The sequence below is a fragment of the Natrix helvetica genome, assembly GCF_964273705.1.
Source record: "Natrix helvetica genome assembly, chromosome: 1".
NCBI classification, from domain to species: Eukaryota; Metazoa; Chordata; class Lepidosauria; order Squamata; family Natricidae; genus Natrix; species Natrix helvetica.
The window spans coordinates 196,082,763-196,101,367 of NC_138548.1; the positions used below are offsets into that span (position 1 = coordinate 196,082,763).

An 18,605-nucleotide genomic window follows, 5' to 3' on the forward strand; every position below is an offset into this window, starting at 1 on the left:
TGGGATACCTGAGAATAACTCAGCTTTCTTTCTCTCTCACTCACACACCCACCCAATCTCTCCAGTCGATAATGTAAGCGTGTTTTCTGGCTTTGAAGCTTGCCAATCCTTTGTGTGAAACTCTAATGGAAAAGTGATCCCGCTAAGGAGAAAGGCAAAATCGGCGCCATTCGCTTTCTGGAAAACCACTTCGAAAAGCGTTGCAATGACACGAACCCTTTTCATCATTTTAAACTCACGCGTGCTAATTGACAAGTTATGTCATGTTTATAAAATATGGCTTAGCAGGATACACAAACCTGGTGAATTGGGTGATGTCAACAAACCAACTGTAGATTGATAAACAAGCTACGGGGTATAGCGTATGTGTGGAGGAAGTTATGAACTGCAATTGGGAATGAGCAGTGACAGATAGTTTGAATTTTCCTTATTAAAAAGGTGGGATTATCATCATGGCTTCAACTGTCCATTTATTGGCCAAAAGGGATAAAGAAAAATAATTTAAAGAAGTTCGACGGACAGCATTTGAATAGTCTTCTCATATCGTTGTATGCAATATGGATGAATGTATTCTAATGATCCTTAAATGAGATATATGTTGTCATTATTTGCAAGCAAGTCATTTGGGAAGAATGTTTCCTTGTTTCCTTTATATTATTTATTTGAATTTTGTTTGCACTGATTGCTGATAGAAATTGTTTGAAATATTCCTTCTTTGCTGTATTAGGTACTGAATGTTCAACTTGCCCATATGATGCCAAGTTAAAATATACGGAAGTGACACACTTTCACCATTTTAATTGATCAATAGAAAGTTGACATTTTAAAGTTTAATGTCTGAAAGAATCTGATTTACCTCAGCGGCTACCTTTGTGCCAGTTGTACCTTCAAAGACTGGCACCAAATATTTTCAGAGGGCAGTATTTAAATTTGATTGAAATAATCACTAAAGCTAGATTTGAGAGATTTCTTTTTCACATTTTTAATGTATAGCAGAAGCACTGTGCCAGATGAACGAAAATCTAACCCATAAATACAGAGCATCTTTCAAGACAGAGATGCATTATTAAGTAAATATGTCACCTTCAACTGTTTTTTTTTTCATGAATAAAGATGATATTCGGTAGAAGTCACCTTGAAATGACTTCCTGGTCATTTTATTTACTACTAGCCATGTTTTTTACAACTGTATAGCTAGAGGAGGAAAGAATAATTACAGGAAAAGGGCTTAAAATTATAGGAGGGGTCTGCAGGTAAAGTAGAATTTCAAGATTCTATTTTTAAAGGAGAACTAGGCAAAGAAAATGTTAAGAGCTACTTCCAGTGTTGATTCACAATTGGAACGCTAGCCTTGCCTCCAATACACGCTTGGAAAAAGATATACCGGTAAATCAATTAGGCTAAAAGACATGGGATGGTTGAAACAGTGGCAGTTCTAATTTGATATTAAAACAACTAATACAACCGTAGTAATCTTATTAGATATAGAGTATTAAAGCATTAAATACAAAATAGAATTGAGATTTTTTTTTCCAAATCCCCTTCTAAACTTTTGGTCCTTGGTGTTCTATGTGGACTGAGAAAATGGATGCAATATGACTAGTCTTTCAATTCTTCTAAGCCAGCTGGGTTCAAGCACAATTTCCAATAGTTTGATACGGGGAAAATGAGAGGAGATCTGGCTATGCAAATCTCTATAGACTCCCATGCTGTCCTGTTCTTAGCATCACTTCCTTGCCTCAAGACTTCAACAGTAGCAAAGGTGCATTATCTGACAGTCTGAAGCCAGAATCAGCTATGCAAAATAGTACATTTTATCATTCAAAGCTCTCTGTATATTATACTGCCACTCCTTCAGAAAAGTTTTCATAACCAAACTGAGGTGCTTCTCTGAATTATTTTAAAAAAATCTTTCTTCCATTTCCTGAATTCAGTGCGAACACTTTCCTCTTATTAGTGTGAGTTAAGCCTGAACTTTATTCCCCTGCTCCACCCTCCCCCATCCCTCCTCTGCAGCAATGGTACCAGACAAGAGCCAGAGCTAGACTAAGTGAATTTATTATCTTGAGACAACTGAGCAGTTGTGGGGTGGAGAGAGCTGACCCCTCACATTCCCCTAGAGTTACAGACAGATCGTTAACCATAACGCTGGCTTCAGAAGGAAGGCAGGCTCTAACGCAGGACAGGACCCAGGCCACTGTACTCATGCCACAACCTAACCCCCACCCAAACCTCATTAATTGTCAGAAGTGCCAACAAATAATTAACCTGCTTCATTAATAAGTTACAATAAGTTACAGCAGGTGGCAGCAAGTGGAAAGGGACAGAATCGTCTCCCTGTCCCTATATCCAGCACACAAGAGAGACATACACACTTACAAATACAAATCTTCTCACGCTTGAGGCTAAAGAAACTAAAAGGAATTGAGGGGACAAAATGCAAGACAAACAGAGAGGCCCGTGGGAATCTCAAGTGCAAGGTGGGGGAACATGGGACCAGCTGCAAGGGCAGCATGTATGGAAGAGATGGTTCAAAATGGCTCTTTATGCCCCCACATCCTCACACAATTCCAGTCTCCTCTCAAAACAGAGGAATGCAGCTTCACATCATGATCAGGAGAAATGGGAAAATGAGGAAAGACGGATTATACATATGGCAAGATATGGTCCCAGATGGTCCTTTGCAAGTTAAGCAGCAAATCGATTCACTATACACAGGAAGGGGGGAAATGTGACGCTCAGAGGAGTTAAGAGGGGCACAGATGGCAGAGATGAGAACACCCAGCAAATGGAAGAGAAATGTGGGGGGGGGGGGGGGACTGAAGAAAGGTGAGCAGATGGTAACACTTGGAGATCAATAGCAAGAATTAAGGCCAAAATATATGTTACATGCATGTTTTTAAAACCCAGTGGCTGTTTTTCTTTTCCTCAGTTAGAACAGACTAGTGATGGAGCAACCTACAATGAAAATTAGATGTACTTAATTCTGCCTTTCCTTATTATATTTATGGAAACCTACAGGGAGAAAAAAGTTGCAACAGAAAAGTAGGCAGAATTTCCTGTCTCCAAAGGTGCTTTTTCCTAGGAGGGGGAGAACCCAATTCCAAGCAATTGTACATAATCTGGACCCAAATCCCTACAGGCACTGGAAAAACTGAAAGAGGCTTGTCTTCAAAGGACTGAGATTGCATTAACTTGATCCAACCTCAGTCCTGGAGAGAGGGTTATCTTGTTGTGTGCAAAAAAACTCTAACAAACAAAAATAAACCAGCAAGAGGGGGGGGGGATTATTCTATATTTTGCCCATGGAAATAAGTTACTAGACATCTGGCCTAGCCTGAATGAGGATCTGGAGGAAGAGCCAATCTCAGTGAGGTGTGGGAATTAAGCCAGTCTCTAGCTGCGAGTGTGGTCCCTTACATGGGAAAAACCCAGGGAGGGGAGGGTTTAGAGGAAAAAGAAAGGAAATGGTCACTGCTCATTCTCGCCAAAGACATCATTTTGGCGCCGTTTCATGCTTTCAAAATCAAATGGAGCCCCAGCCATGCGCCGGTAAATGTCTTTGATGTCATCACATGTTGTCTCAAAGTGGGTGGTGGCATCATACGATCGTGAACAGAATATCTGCGAGAGGAAAACAGGGAAACAAAATACAAGTTCACAGACTGGAGTCAATGGAGAAAGGGAAAAAAGGGCAAGATCCAGAACCAATTCTGGAAAAATATACTCTAAAAGAGGGGTCTCCAAACTTGGAAACTTTAAGACTTGTGGACTTCAATTCCCAGAATCTCTAGCCAGCTGGCTGGGGAATTCTGGGAGTTGAAATCCACACGTTTGGAGGACCCCTGCTCTAAAACAATTCAGAAAACCTGAGAAATCTCACCTGACTTTCAGTTCCATCATCAGTGGGTTCATATATATCACTGATGGCCACAAACCTGGTAAGGAAAGAAAAATGTTTAAAACCATTTCAATTAAAGAAGTAAAAATCAATGGGACAAGTTGCTATGGAGACATTTATGTTTTTACTCCTGATTCTAATCACACTAATATAATTTACAGATGCAGCAACCAGCCAACCACAATCATTGGTCACTCATCAGCACTGATTCTTTTTTCAAACCATTTTTGAGACCCATTATTTGGCTTTTAGCTTCAAATATTTTCCCAGCCCAAATTCCACTACCACTATCATACCTCACAATATCCATCAGAACTTCTGTCATTCTAGCCATTCTGGGACCTGACATAAACCTATTTTTATAATCTGTTCATCATTATGCGCTTGATGTCTATTATACCATTATCCATTCTTTGTTAAATTCTTTTTCTCTTCCAAAAATACAGTATTCGGCAATCTGTAGGATTCATATGAGGCAATGTCCCACTCACAGAAAATTACTGTGCAAAGTTGATGAATTAGACTACACCCTTTCTTTCTGTCATGTGTGATCTTCTTCCATGGATGGAACCATCTAAAATGGTAAAATTACAGGCCCACCACACCTGGCTGCTGTTCATGAGACTCACTCATTTCTTCTTTAACTCCTGCTCGTTATATTTCAAAAATTTGCAGCTCTTTTCCTTAGGCTTTCATTCTTAAGCAAAGCTGGAAAGCGTCTCTCAGGAATGTCCATGTTTAGCAACCCTTAATAAATTTCAGCTGTGCCCTAGTGTTCTCTCACCTTGAGACTCCTTAATACAAATACAGTACATATTAAAACTGTGGATTGTCAACAGTGTTAGAAAATAGTCCCAAGTTGTAGCATTGGACCAATTGTCATCACAATCAACCCAGAATCACTCACTTTTGGTCAATAGGCTCAAGCAGTTCAAGAGCTGGCTGCACTTCATTCTCAGGAGAATCTGTCTCTACAGTAGTACTGACAATAGCGATGTACTTGCCCTGGGCAGCCACATTGTGGGCAGAGGAAATGAGACAGACATAGATATCTGCAATTGGGGAATGAAGAAAAGAAGTTAGGATTGTTGAATTCTCCCAAATCTATACTGCTCACTATACCCAGAAGCTGATCTGAAACTCCGAGGAACTGCTGTCAGTCAGTGTGTCAGGCCTGTAGTTATGTTCCTTTTAGGATTTTTTGGGCCTGCCACACTTTCTATTATTTCACTATGCTGTTTCATTAGTGTAGTAATTGGGAGGGGGGATAGAAAGGAGTAGAATTGTGGAATGTGTTGTTGTCATTCCTTTATAGAAGCCAAGGTCATCTTTTGTCTCCGCACCTCGACACCTGACCAGAACCAGCTGGGTGGAGATGCCAGCATGGCCGAAGAAGATTGGACCATATGATGGATTTATGGGTGTGGGGAAAAGATCATGAACTTTAAACTGGGTGGAATCCCAGGAAGTTCAGATTTGGGATTCCACAGTTCGTTGCCAACATGTCTGACTTATTAAATTGGAACTTTAAGGATAGCTCTGCCTTGGACTTAATTATTTAATTCTGCATGATATTTGGAACGCTGACACAGTGTGTAGTAGACAATATGGAATTAAATGGATATGTCCGCTGGCTTGGTACAAAAAAACCCTTCTTGCATCCCTAATAATAATAATAATAATAAATTTGGATTTATTAGCCGCTCCCTTTCCAAGTAGGACTCGGGGCGGCGTACAATGGAGCATATAACATGAAACATATATAACAACACCAAACGTACATACATACACAACACACATACATACACGGAGGAGGAAGCAAATTACATCAATAGACAGTTAAAAATCTGCTTTAAAATACCCCAATTGTAAAAACCCAATAAAATTAATATTTAAGAACAATTTAAAAAACAGTTTGGAGGAATGGGAAAATTACGATTGCGATTGAGCCAGGCCGGATAATTGAAAGAGGTGGGTCTTCAGCTGTACACGGAAGGAGCGGAGATCGGAAATCATCCTGATGTCACGGGGGAGGTCATTCCATAGGGCTGGGCCCATCACAGAGAAGGCTCTGCTCCTGGGTGTCGCCTAAAATAAGTATCTGGATTCCCACCATCATTAAGCCCACCCTATTTCACATAGTTGCTGCATAATTAAAGGTCATAAAAATAATACTAAATGCGTGATACTACATTCTGCAAAGTAGCCCAAAACATAATATATTCATTATTCCCATATCTCTGAAATCCCATATCAATATAACCTCACCAGATTTGCGTCCCACTTGATTTTGGGGAATGATGATTTGACAGGAATTAGCATCACTGGTGCCACGGATAGGATGACTCAGAATACAGATGATGCGCACCACCTTTCCTGCCGGGCGCACTCTATCTGTCACATAGCTGGGATCACAGATCAACTGTTTGCAGCGTGCCACCTGCAGGGAGAATCAGCATTAGCAAAAGGAAAATGTTGGATTCACCAGTTCTTCCCTGCACATGAACTCCTAGCCTCCTTCAGCACAGGGCTCTCTAGAAGTACAGAGGCTGCGAATTCTACCAACCCTTGGAAGATGCCAGGTTGAAGAATGTGGACCTAAATACAGAATCCTAAATGTTTAATTCTAAAATTCATTTTGTAGCAGTGTAGACGAAATACTGTATCTTCACGCAACTGCACATAAATTGACCTTGATACTATGTGTATTTTCATGCCTGCCAAAATGTTCACCATGAAAGAGCTGTTGTATTTATTGAGGGAAAGAAGCAAAACCTTCTGGAAACATAACTGATGTTGACTATTTGAGGATTTTAAAAAATGTTTTTACACTCATATGTTTTCGTTTGATCCTCTCCCCCTTTGGGTGAAGATTTTCATGTCTCAATCCTTTTCAATTAGATCAGCATTCATACAGGATTAGATGACTTATGTGGGAATGACTGAATGAAAGTAATTTAGCCAGGAGTAGCACAAGAAAATGAGGAATGTTAAGAAACCAGAAGAGGGCTTCTGTAGCTCTTGAAACAAAAGCAGAAACACTTGTAGGGGAGAACTCAGCTTCACTACTACTGACACCAAAGTTTCTCCAAAGCTCTCCCAGTCTTCTCCCAGCAAGCTTAATTCAAGGAAGCAGGAACAAAAGCCAACAACAAGAAGGAAGGAGTACTGTCAATGGTGCTAAATCAGGAAGACTGTCACTGTCTTCTTCATGTTAAAGGGCCAGCATATGCTTACAGATGGATGTTGTGTCAAGAGAAGGTGTTGAGTCAAAAGGCTGGATTTTAAAAATCTCCAATTTCCCTTCCCACCTTTAATTTGCAGGTTGGGGAAAGACCATATATATCAGCTTCAGTGTGGCTTTTAGGGCACCAGTTATTGCCTTTGATGCTTGATCTGGTGCACTGCCTGGCACAATGGAAAGAAGCAGCTAGCCATAAAGCTAATTGTTAGGAAACGTTCCTAAACAGAAAACAGAGCACTGACAAGGAAGTTCCCTTGTTCTAAAAACACCTCGTGCTACAAATTCAAAGCCTGTGGGGAAAAATGGTTAAGTAAAATGACATCTCCTTTCCTCTTGTTTGAGGGTTAGGGAAGCCAAGAGCAGATGGGGTTTTACAGCTCTGTGTTAACAGTCAGTAGAAACCCATAGCTTTCTGAATTCCATCTGGCTAATAACTGATTTGGACCCATGCTCCATGGATGCTTTCATTGAGCATGCAGACGTTTTCACGGAGATCCTATTATCAGCAATTTTATGAAAGTTCTGCTCTTCTAGACTTTGTACTGTCCATGTTTTATTGAGTAACTCGGCATGGGAAGATACATGAAATGCAATGAATAGCAAAAGAAATCCCAACTTCCTCAATAATACACTGAAAAGGGCTTGGGATAGAGAAAATGAAAGCACTGGTATTGAAACTAAATATCTGAGCATAAATGTACCCTGTTTCCCTGAAAATAAGACCTCCTCAGATAATGAGCTTTTGAGCGCATGGGCTAAAATAAGCCCTCCCCCAAAAGTAAGACCTCCCCGAAAATATTGCAACACAGCAGCAGCCATGAGGCGACATCACTCGCCATCTCCTGCACCTCAAAAATAATAAGACCTTTCCAAAACTAAGGCCAAGCGCTTATTTCGGGGGTCAAAAGAATATAAGACAGGGTCTTAAGACCCTTATCCCCTTAGTTTTGGGGAAACGCAGTATATTTTCCACAATTCTTTATTAAATACTCAGGCCTGATTTTGTTGTCACAATTGAGAGTCAAGAAAGAAGAATTCCCCATTCCAACTGTTCCCAGTCACTGCTATCAGTCAATATTGACCAGTTTAAGATTAACATGATGGGCTTTAATAAGAAAGAATAGCCTCTAAATGGAATTAGGTAGCAAAAGCAATCTTGAAGTTCTTAAAACAGAAAGTAGTTGCTATATCATGGACTAATTTTCAAAGATATTCTATTTCAGGAATCATCTTCCCTATATAATTAACCTTAGCAGCAATTTTATGGCCCTTAACCAAATGGAATGAAAATGCCAACTGCTCACCTCTCCTTCCGATTTGACTCCAATGACCTTGCCACCTTCCATGACAATCTCATCCACTGGTTTGTTGAGCATGTAGGTGCCACCATAGATAGCGCTGAGCCTGGTGGCATGAAGTGAATGAATGGTGAAGGGCACGGGACAGACCATTACCTCCACCACCCCTGTCACCAAAGGCACATTTTGCCAAATAGCTGTAAAACCTGGGCTGTGCCAAAGACGTGCAAGAATTATACTAAGGGACTTTATTGCTTTTTTCAATAAAATTTAGTTCCCCCTCCTCATATAAAATTAAATCAATTTTCTTGAAGCCCTGAAGTGTATAGGAACAGTAAGGCTATGCTCACGGAGAATTCAAGGCATTATAGTCCAAATATATTTGGAGAGTGCCAGGCTAGAAAAATATTGATATAAAATGGCTTTTTCTCTTTAATGTATCTTATCTTCTACTCCCAAAGGTGCTTCTCCAACAAGTAACCGGACTTTCTTGGTAACCAAGAAAGTCCGGTTGCCTGTTGGAAAAGCACTCTTGGGACAAACATGACCTGGATGATTGATAATCTCCACAGACATTTACCTTCCAGGGCCAAGAATAAAATCAGAAGCAAAAGCTGCCTCATGTTGTTGACTGTCCATGAGGCATACCGTACCTGGCAAAGCCCTGGGGAAGCTCACCCAGGCCATACAGTGGGTAGAGATAGGGGCTCTTTCCATAACGAGCCAGGGATTCACTGTACAGTTTTATGCGATTGATGGTTTCCAAGCAAGGTTGATCCAAGTAACTGTGAAAAGAGAGAACAGACAATGGCATTCCTCCCCAAAGAAAGGGGGAAATAAGGGCTTCCTGAGAAAAGTGTGAATGGTGTTGTTATAGGAAAATCATGAGTTCCCAGTAGTTATGGACTGCTTTACACACTGACATTTTTATGATTTCATATTAATCCTGTATTTATATTATCTGGTATATTTTAATTGCCCAGTATCCGTGAGATAGGTGGCATTAAAATTTAATAAACAAATAAATACTGGGATCTGCTCAGACATTAATGATTAAAGAAACTGAAAGAAAGAGGAGAAAAAAATAACTTTGCAGGACATTTCTATAAACTCTCTCCTGAAAAGCCTTAAGTGAACTCCTAGTTCACTCTCAGCTGACCCAGCCATTCCCATAAGAAATGTATATTAGAAGTGTGGGACCATAATCAGTGTGGTGTATGATAAAGATAAAGAGGCATGAAAATAAGTCAGCTGACTGCAAGAAGGCAAGCTATGATCCATCACTCACTCATCAGTGCGGTAGAGAGCCAGTGCATGGCCTGTGAAATCAATGACATCTTGGCCAAGGTCAAAGCGTCGGTAGACTTCGCGCATGGTAGTGACATGAGGATCCACTCCCTCCAAGGTCTTTGAATCATTCTCATCGAAGTTTGCCACAAACACCAAGAACTTGCGAAAGCGTCGTTTCTCAAACATGCCCATGAGATCTGTGAGAGAATGAGAGTTAGAGATGGTGCATAGCAGGTTAAAGAGCTAAATAGAACTTTTGCAGCCCTAGAATTTGCATAGAATAGAATGGAATGGGAATAGGAATAGGAATAGAATTCTTTATTGACCAAGTGTGATTGGCCACACAAGGAATTCGTCTCTGGTGTATGAGCTCTCATTGTACATAGAAGCAACAAGTGAGAAATCATGATTATAATCATAAAATACATTCATCATAAATCATAATATATATTATTTCCTACTGGCATATATATTTCCTACTGGTTTTTTAGGGGACTTAATTTTATAGGACACTGGGGTTTTAAATTTTGTATATTTTAAATTATTTATTTAGCAATTACAGTTCTGTCTATTTTATCCTCCTCTTATTTATGTATTTATCCATTTAATAATTTTTAATTGTTATTATGTATGATGTTTTTGATATGGACTGTACACCGCCCCGAGTCCCTTTTGGGAGAGGGGGCGGTCTAGAAGTGCTAATTAAATTAAATTAAATTAAAATAAGATACAACACTCAGTAATAATCATAGGATACTAAATAAGCAATCAATATAAATCATACTAGGATATTAAATAAAACAATATAAATCGTAAGATACAAGCAACAAAGTTATAGTCATAAGAAGATAATGCAAATGCACCATCTTCAAAGGAAGACAGAACACCTCTCTTCCTCCTTCAATCTTAAAGGTGGATTATGGCATATCAGAACCATGTTTTTGAATCTGGACACATATAAAGAGTAGCATCAGAACTCTTACAATTTCAATACTTGAAATATGGCAAAAGGATTTATATTCAGAAAGGCAATTATGGCCCATATAAATATATGAATCTGCAAAATTTATGCTGCAAGGGATTAACTGTAAAAACATTATTAAAAAGACCCAAGTATCACCTGTAGAGAAAGCTGTCTGGTGAAGCTCAGTTATAACCATGCTTCCTTACAACCTGTTAGATCTATAGCTGATAATATTTGGACTAATGATTCCTTTATAGGTATAGATTTTACCATCCAAGGAGGCATATCCACTCCACTGACTTGGGAACAAAGAAAGAAAATGGATGGAGAGCACCTGGGTCTCCACAAATGACCTTTTTCAAATTCAAACCAAAAAAACTTATTCAAGTGAAAAAAAGTATGCTTTGGCTATCCAAAATCCTAAAAATATCATTCTATAATTTTGCCAATGCCATTATATATGGCACTGGTTAGAACCATTTCAGAATAAATTTGGTAGCACTTTGGCAGCTGCTTTATTTTTTTAAACAACTGCAGGTCTATTATTGAATTGTAAAAAAGAATGCATAAAACAGAATATACCTTTTAAAATGTTGAAAGCTAATAAATATGCAACTGAAATTTCCTATAATTTCAAACACATCAGATTTAGCATTTATGAAACCAGGTTAACTTACTGGAAGCCAGTGCTTCTGTCTCTGTTGATGGCACTTTGTAAATCTTTCCTGCCTTGTAGACAAAGCTGCCTTCCACCACTTTGAAATCTAGGTAGCGTGTCACCTCTGTATACAGCAGCATCTTCACAAGCTGGCCTATATGGAAAATGATAAGAAAGATTCCTGAAACGCTTACACAGGCCTCCATTAGAGCTCCCACACTGCCTGCAGAAGATTGTAGAAGTAGGCAGCACTCAAATAATTTATAATAAATAAAATAAGTACCAGTCAGTGAATGCAAAGAAATTGCAAACAAGAAATAAAAAAACTTTAGTGCACATGGAAAATATGAGTTGAGCTATGAGTATAAGAGACAAAGCTCCAAGGGCTGCTAAGCTGAGGGTGCACATTTATTCATTAGTGTAAATCAACAAAATGCCAAAAGTCCTGGCATTCTTCAGCAGCATACTTGTCCCAGTGCTTCAGCAGCATATATTCCCAGTGACTTAATATAGTGTGCATTCTCTTGTGCAGCGATGTCCTTTGTTCCTTCATTACTATACACATACAAGGAAAATATACCATATCTCTGGCTAGGTGACCAAAACATCTAAACAGAATGAGACTTACCATTGGCCATGAGAAATTTGGGGATTAGATCAACATTCCAGTCCCGGCCACGCCCCATGCATTCAGAGGGCCCCTCCGTAATTTCGAAGCGTTTGTAAAGCTGGCAATTGTGGAAAGGACAAAATAAGCTTCAAAATATTGTACTTACAGGAGACATTTCCATTAGAACTTGCTCTACTAGCATAAGAGAGCCAGCTTTTACAGTGGTAAAGGCATCAAAGCTAAAACTTGGGAGACCAAATTTTAGTCTTGCCTTAGGCATAAAGCCAGCTAGGTTTCCTTGGTCAGTCGCCCTCTTAGCCCTGGTAGGGAAGCATTGGCAAACCACTTCTGAATAACCTTGGCATGAAAACTTCAGGAATATGCCCAAGCAGACCCTGAGAATCAGACACAATTTAATGGAAGAAATACTAGCATAACACAATACAGTAGTACCTCGGTACTCGTTAATTGGTTCTGGGAGGTGCGATGAGTACCATACAATTTTTTCCCATAATAATGTAGCAAGTCACAAGACAGTTGACATCAAGTTCTAGTTGGTACTGACTACCAAACAAAGGAGGAGTACTGGGACAAAGTTTTTGAGTCAAAATGCATTAAGTACCAAATTCAATGAATTTCAAACCATTGAGTACCAAGGTACCACTGTATTATCAATGCCATCAAAATAAAGAAAGGAACTCTAGCTCAGTTTTATTCACCACACAGACTGCTTGTTACTTCTTTTGGAGCAGAACAGCAAAAAGGTTTGTCAATTCTCTAACAGATCACATGATAGGTATTAGAGCCTCACCCCAAACTTATTTTATTGTGACTTTCCAAGTTCCTTAGTGCAAATATATATATGTTTGTTGCAAGGAGGTAAATCAATAACTATAAATGCCTATAGAATGTTCAAATTATTAGGCATTTTTAAAAGACTGCTTTATATTGTTCTAGGCAACTTAACAAAATGAAACAGCTTTTTAAAATAAATGCTTGATCTGAAGAGGCCCAGTGCTATTGTATCTTCTTTTAAATAACACAGAATAATGTATACTTCCAGAAAGCCACATCAATTTTAACAGCATCTGTACAAGTATAGTCTGAAATGTAACACCACAAACAGTGTATAATCTTCTGTACTATTTGCTGTTTGGTGCAAGGAGGCAAATTGCTGGGAGGCAGAGGCAGATTTTTTTTCTGTTTTCCTCCCCAAAAGCTAGGTACGTCTTATACTTCGGAGCGTCTTATACTCAGAAAAATATGGTAATGAACCATACATTAAGACATGTATTATTCAAGTGCCAGGTTTTGTGCAAACAGAACTCCGAGATGTTTAGCTGCTGTGATTCAATGTGTTGTCCAAGCACAGCCTATAAAGAATGAACAAATTCTAGACCACGTGTGGCATTCAAACTTTTTTGCTGTAGCACCTAGATCACATCACAGAAAATGGACAATGTATTTCCTTTTATTTTCCAACAGAAAACTAAGGAGATAGATTGTGAAAAGCCTTTGGATATGCTTAGTACATCTAAGCAGGAATGAAAATGATACAAGGAAAATAACTGACTTTTTGAGGAAGTTCTGGCTTTCTTCCATGACGTCAGTACCCTGGCTACTGAAAATAATCCAGTAATTGTACTGTAATGTGCAGTTTCTATATTCAGTGTTCAATCAACTTTTAATACAAATACAGGTAGTCCTCAACTTATGACATTTGTTTAGCAACCATTTGAAATTACAGTGGAACTAAAAAAAGTGACTTACAATCGGCCCTCACACAAATATTGCAGCATCCTTGCAAGTATATGACCAAAATTCAGCTGCTTGGCAATCAGTATGTATTGCAATGTCCGGGGAGAGGGGGGGGGGGTCACGTGATCGCCATTTGAGACCTTCCTAGGGGGATTCTGATAAGTTAATGGAGAAAGCTGGATTCGCTTAACAACCATATAACTTGCTTAATGTCTGCAGCAAAAAGAGCATAAAATTGGGCATAACTCTTAATGACTATGTCGCTTATTAAAGTTCTGGTCCCAAGTGTGGTTATAAGTTGAGGACTACCTTTATACACATGCAGAGGCTGGATCCTCACCTCCTCCAGGGGAGTAATCGATGAGCTCTCACCCCCGTAATATGGATTCCGGTCCATATGCAACACCTTCTTGCCATTCACAGACATGATACCCGAAAGGATACATTCCTAAGATAGAAAATGGGTAGCATTATACCTTATCTACAATAAATTAAAATGTGCTGCTACCAGCGTACCACTACATGGTAAGCTCCACAATAAGAGACCCCGAAGTGAAACATTAATGCATAAATAAGCATCTCATGAGTGGACTTGAGACTATTCTGTACCCTCATGACCATCCCAATCTATTTCATAGGATTTCTCTAAGTATACATCCGTATGTGTATGTGTGTGTACAAAAAGGAGGGCTGACCAGTAACAGATACTGATATCAAGGTCTGAGGTACTGATAAGAGCTTCACCATCCAGGATGTGTGGACAAAGATCTTGGAATTGTATTAATAGGTAACTGAAGCAGAACTGACTTGGTGCTTCCTGGTCTTGATCTGGAGTAAAATAGATCAATGTTCTTTTGTCAGTCAGTATACAGCTTAGCAGGGCAGAGATTTAAGGCAAATCCTAAAGATAAGCTGAAGATGAATGTATGAATGTGCATGACTATAAACAAAAGAAGCTCCAAAACAATTCTCTGTGTTGTGAAAATCAGAGCTTTTCAGTTATCAGTAATAGATCATCTTGGTAGACTTCCACATCATTCTGATAATATACTGACATTTACACATAAGTTCCACCAAGTCCATAAATGTGGGATGTATACATACCAACTTACAAATTTTCTACATGATTTGTTCACATTTAAACTGTCTAAATTTACTTCTAGACCAGAGTAAAACAGTTTAGGCAACACACAGCATTCATATTGTTGCGATCATATGTAACTCTCTAAACACTCATTATAAATGGTACAAACAATACTAAATGTGTGCATGGGAACTATATCACTTCCCATAAGTGATGCCTCACACATCCAAGAAGCTTCTTCATTTGTGCCTTCCTCAGCATCACTTGGGTCACCGATTCAAAGGTCTTTCCTTATTAGATTCCTCAATGCCTTCAAAAATGGCAGAGCTTCTAAAGTACTTGAAAAGTTCTTCAAGATTCAGGGAGTTATTCAGATATGTATCTGCCTTGAAAGTAGCCTACACTAAATTGTATAGCACAGTCAAACATCAAGAATTGACTACAGGAAATTTTTATGACATTTTTACTATGTCACAAAATATTTCTTTATTTTCATAAAATGTTTTTAAAAATTTGCTAAATTTCAGTATCATGGGGATCTTGGATGCATTTTGTAAGATAGCCCATTTAAGGTACCTCGATTGAAAAAGTTTTGCCCTATGATGCACTGTTTTGCCCAGCTAAAGGTCACAGACACGAGTTTTAGTAGTATATCAATCATACTTCCTTGCAATAATAAATTGTACTTTGAATGCACAATTAGGAATATATACGGGAAATTGGAGATTAGATCCTTGAACTAACACTTGTTAAGAATTCTTCTGAAAAATTTACTTGTAACAATGCACTGGAAGTGGGACAACGCAGAGTAATCTTGGTACAAACACTGATATCAATTTGGTGTCATCAGTGGGTCACTCATTTAGGGAATGAAAGTCTGTAGAAAGTATAGATGCAAACATCAAAGGAAAATTCAGGCTTTTTTCTGTAAAAGAACCTTTCCATTGTTGATCTGCAATACAGGAATAGGTGCATTCTCTTATGAAGAACCATTGCTTTGCGATTCTAAATGTGAAGTGTCACAAATTCAATCCCTGACATCTTCAAGTTGAGTTAGGAAACATTCCTGACTATTTAAAGCCAGGAGAAACTCTGCTATTAATGCAAACAATTCTTAACCAATGCTTTGACTTGTAATACATCTTTTCCTCTGTTCCAGGGGAATTAGGAATCCTGCTTAAATGCTCATTAAAGGAAGGTAAGAGCCTGAGAAAGGTGTGCAATGGATCAACACTCCACCACCACCACCCAATTACAAATGCATAGGATCCACTGTGTGATTAGGACAGATGGTGCTTTTATTCCAGCAACTGGAATGACAAGAATGATAGACCCAGAATAAGGGCAGTGTATAACAAAATATAATGTAGATATAAGGGCTGTAACTATTTCATATTTTGGCAAAAGGAACGGAGAGAACACAAAATCTTTTAACACTGCAGAACAGTCGTACAACACTGCCCCACACATACACATTTTTCAAATTAAAAAAGCGAATGTAGAAGGCAAGAAAAACTGTCCTATGTTGAGTTTCAAAGAAAAAAAAAATCCAATTTTGCCCAGTCTTACCAAAAGACCTCAAGCAATGGGAAAACAGTTAACTTACTAGAAACTAATTTGGTTCTACCAATATAGACAATTCAAAACATTCAGAGTTACAGAAAGAAGACCCAATGATGTGATGAGAATACTAGAATCTTGTAAGAAAAGAGAGAAAAGGGGGCTTACTGACATAATATAGTAGGAAAAAAAACAATTTATGTATGTCAGAGATTTGAAGGGGGCGCTGCTAATTAAACTCAATAGAAAAAGCATTTACAGTAGCATTTTCAAAAGTCAGGGTGGGGAACAAACCATATAGAGAGCTCAATATTAAATAAATTGTACAAGGAAAATAAATTATTTTGAGTTACATTGTGATAAACCTACATCTCCTGAAATGCTCAGGATGGGGCACATAATCCTGCACTGCAGAGCCTTCAATCTTGGACACTGATGGGAGACAGGATCACTGTTCCCATTGGTATTATAGGATCTGGGAGCAGGAAGTGTAACAGATCTACCAGAGATGGCAAAAGAACGCTTGGAAATCACGGTGGTGCTATTCCTGCTTCCTCCTTTATTGAAGATAAATGGACCAGATAGTCACATAATATCTGCAAGAGAAGCTTTTTACAAAACAGGTCCTCCAATTTATTGCCTGTATTAAAGATGCAACTAGAGATCCTAACTGACGATTTGGTGAACCAAATAAGAATATATGCTTAAGGGATTAAATGAATAAACGAAGTTGGTGCCTATCGTTTGCAGTTGGTGCCTATCGTTTTTTTTCCGCTTTCGAGAAGCGCTGATGGCGCCGGGTTGCATCAGAGGAGCTGCAATGGGCCCAAATACAGCATTCATTATGGAATAGAGAACGGGATGAAATGTAGGGCTGGACAAAACAATTGCAATTCAGAAAGGGTTCTGGTGTAAGAAGCATCCACAGACATTGAGGAATAAGGGCAGAGGAGGGTGCAGCGGCTGCAAGGAGACGCGCACAATAGCCCCCACTTCCCGCATAATCTATGCGCGTGATGGTGTGTGCGTGTGTGTGGCGACGCCGAGTATTGGATTTAGGGAAGCATTGCTGCGATCCTTAAGAAACGGGGGTGGGGGGAGCTTTCGTAAAGCCCGAGCTGCTTAATAAGGGCAATGCAAGGATTCAAACCCCACCCGAACCTGGCAGGGCTGCTGATGACAGACAAGGATGCAGGAGCCGCAGGGAATGGAATGCAAAATTGCACGGAGGGGACCGAGAGATGGAAGATGCCGGGATAGGGGAAGAGGAAGAGGAGCAGGGTAAGCGGCTCCGAAGGACTCACGGTCAAGCCGGTGCCCAACACGATCACGTCGTAGGCCTCGTCCATGGTGCCGGCTACAGAGCCGCCTCCCCCCGCCCCTCCCCGAGAGGAGCCAAAGATGGACCGCGGCACTCGTATTCCGCCTGGATCCCTCCGCCGGAAACGAGTCCCGTTCGAGGATCTCTCCGCCGCGGGGAACCGCCCCAGCGAACTTCGCTTTGCCTTAGATGCCGTAGACGCCAAGGGGAGGCGGTGCGCGAGAAGAGAGAGATGGGTGTTCCTTTCCCCAGAGTGTTGCCTACGCTTTAAAGCAAGAAAAAAGAAGTCCCGGAGCCGCTCGCTTGGGTGGGGAAAGGGGAGGGGGCTTGCAAATCGTGGGGCCCTGCCCCTCGTGTCGTCATGGCAACGATTGGTGGTACCACCGATCCGATGTTGGAAGTAAATGGATCCGGTAATTCTGAATAAAGGAGGAAAAATAATTTCCCCCCCCCCGGGTGTAGCTCCCCTCTCCCCATCCCACTTTCAAGACTCCGTCAGAAACAACTTAAAAGCTTTGGTGATTGCAGAGATTCCCAAGATGATTCCGCCAAGGAAAAGAGATCCGCGATGCGGAGGGGGAAGGGCGGTAGCTGGACCCACGCTGGTTGCATGTTAATGGTGTCGGGGACTGCGGTTCACCTCGCTTCGGCTACTGGGTAATATTTCCGTCAGTTACCAAACTGCCTTCCACCCTCCAGCTGCATTCCCGTTCCTCGCCGTCCATAAAATGGCTTTGGGTCGACTAGGACCGCAAGCTTTGTGCTACCAAGGAAGCCCCATTGATTTGATTCATCTCAAGTGTCTGAATGTTGCAATCGTCTGGGGGAAAGGGGTTCCGACAGCAGGGCATATTTTTCCATTGCAATATATAGTAAGACAGAACTACTTAGACTTGGGGGAGACTGAGGATCCCATT

At 40.1% G+C, this 18,605-nt stretch overlaps 1 protein-coding gene across 1 annotated transcript; it reads right to left on the reverse strand.

The window, feature by feature from the left end:
• Positions 1 to 2,042: 2,042 nt before the first annotated feature.
• Positions 2,043 to 17,936, reverse strand: GDI1 (GDP dissociation inhibitor 1). The gene is made up of 11 exons (XM_081934115.1): positions 17,672 to 17,936; positions 14,064 to 14,171; positions 11,984 to 12,083; positions 11,375 to 11,509; positions 9,732 to 9,930; positions 9,097 to 9,228; positions 8,450 to 8,549; positions 6,170 to 6,341; positions 4,809 to 4,953; positions 3,884 to 3,938; positions 2,043 to 3,624 (listed from the first exon to the last, which is right to left on the reverse strand). The coding sequence occupies exons 1-11, from the start codon at positions 17,714 to 17,716 to the stop codon at positions 3,472 to 3,474; spliced, it is 1,344 nt and encodes a 447-aa protein (XP_081790241.1). The 5' UTR covers positions 17,717 to 17,936; the 3' UTR covers positions 2,043 to 3,471.
• Between the last annotated feature and the right edge of the window lie 669 nt (positions 17,937 to 18,605).

Coding starts and splice junctions, on each gene's coding strand:
- GDI1 (XM_081934115.1), bottom strand. CDS start 17,716: ATGGACGAGGCCTACGACGTGATCGTGTTGGGCACCGGCTTGACC. Junction 6,342..8,449: donor GAGTCAAATCGGAAGGAGAG/GTGAGCAGTTGG, acceptor TTCTCCCTGCAG/GTGGCACGCTGCAAACAGTT. Junction 3,625..3,883: donor ATGATGGAACTGAAAGTCAG/GTGAGATTTCTC, acceptor TTCCTCTCGCAG/ATATTCTGTTCACGATCGTA.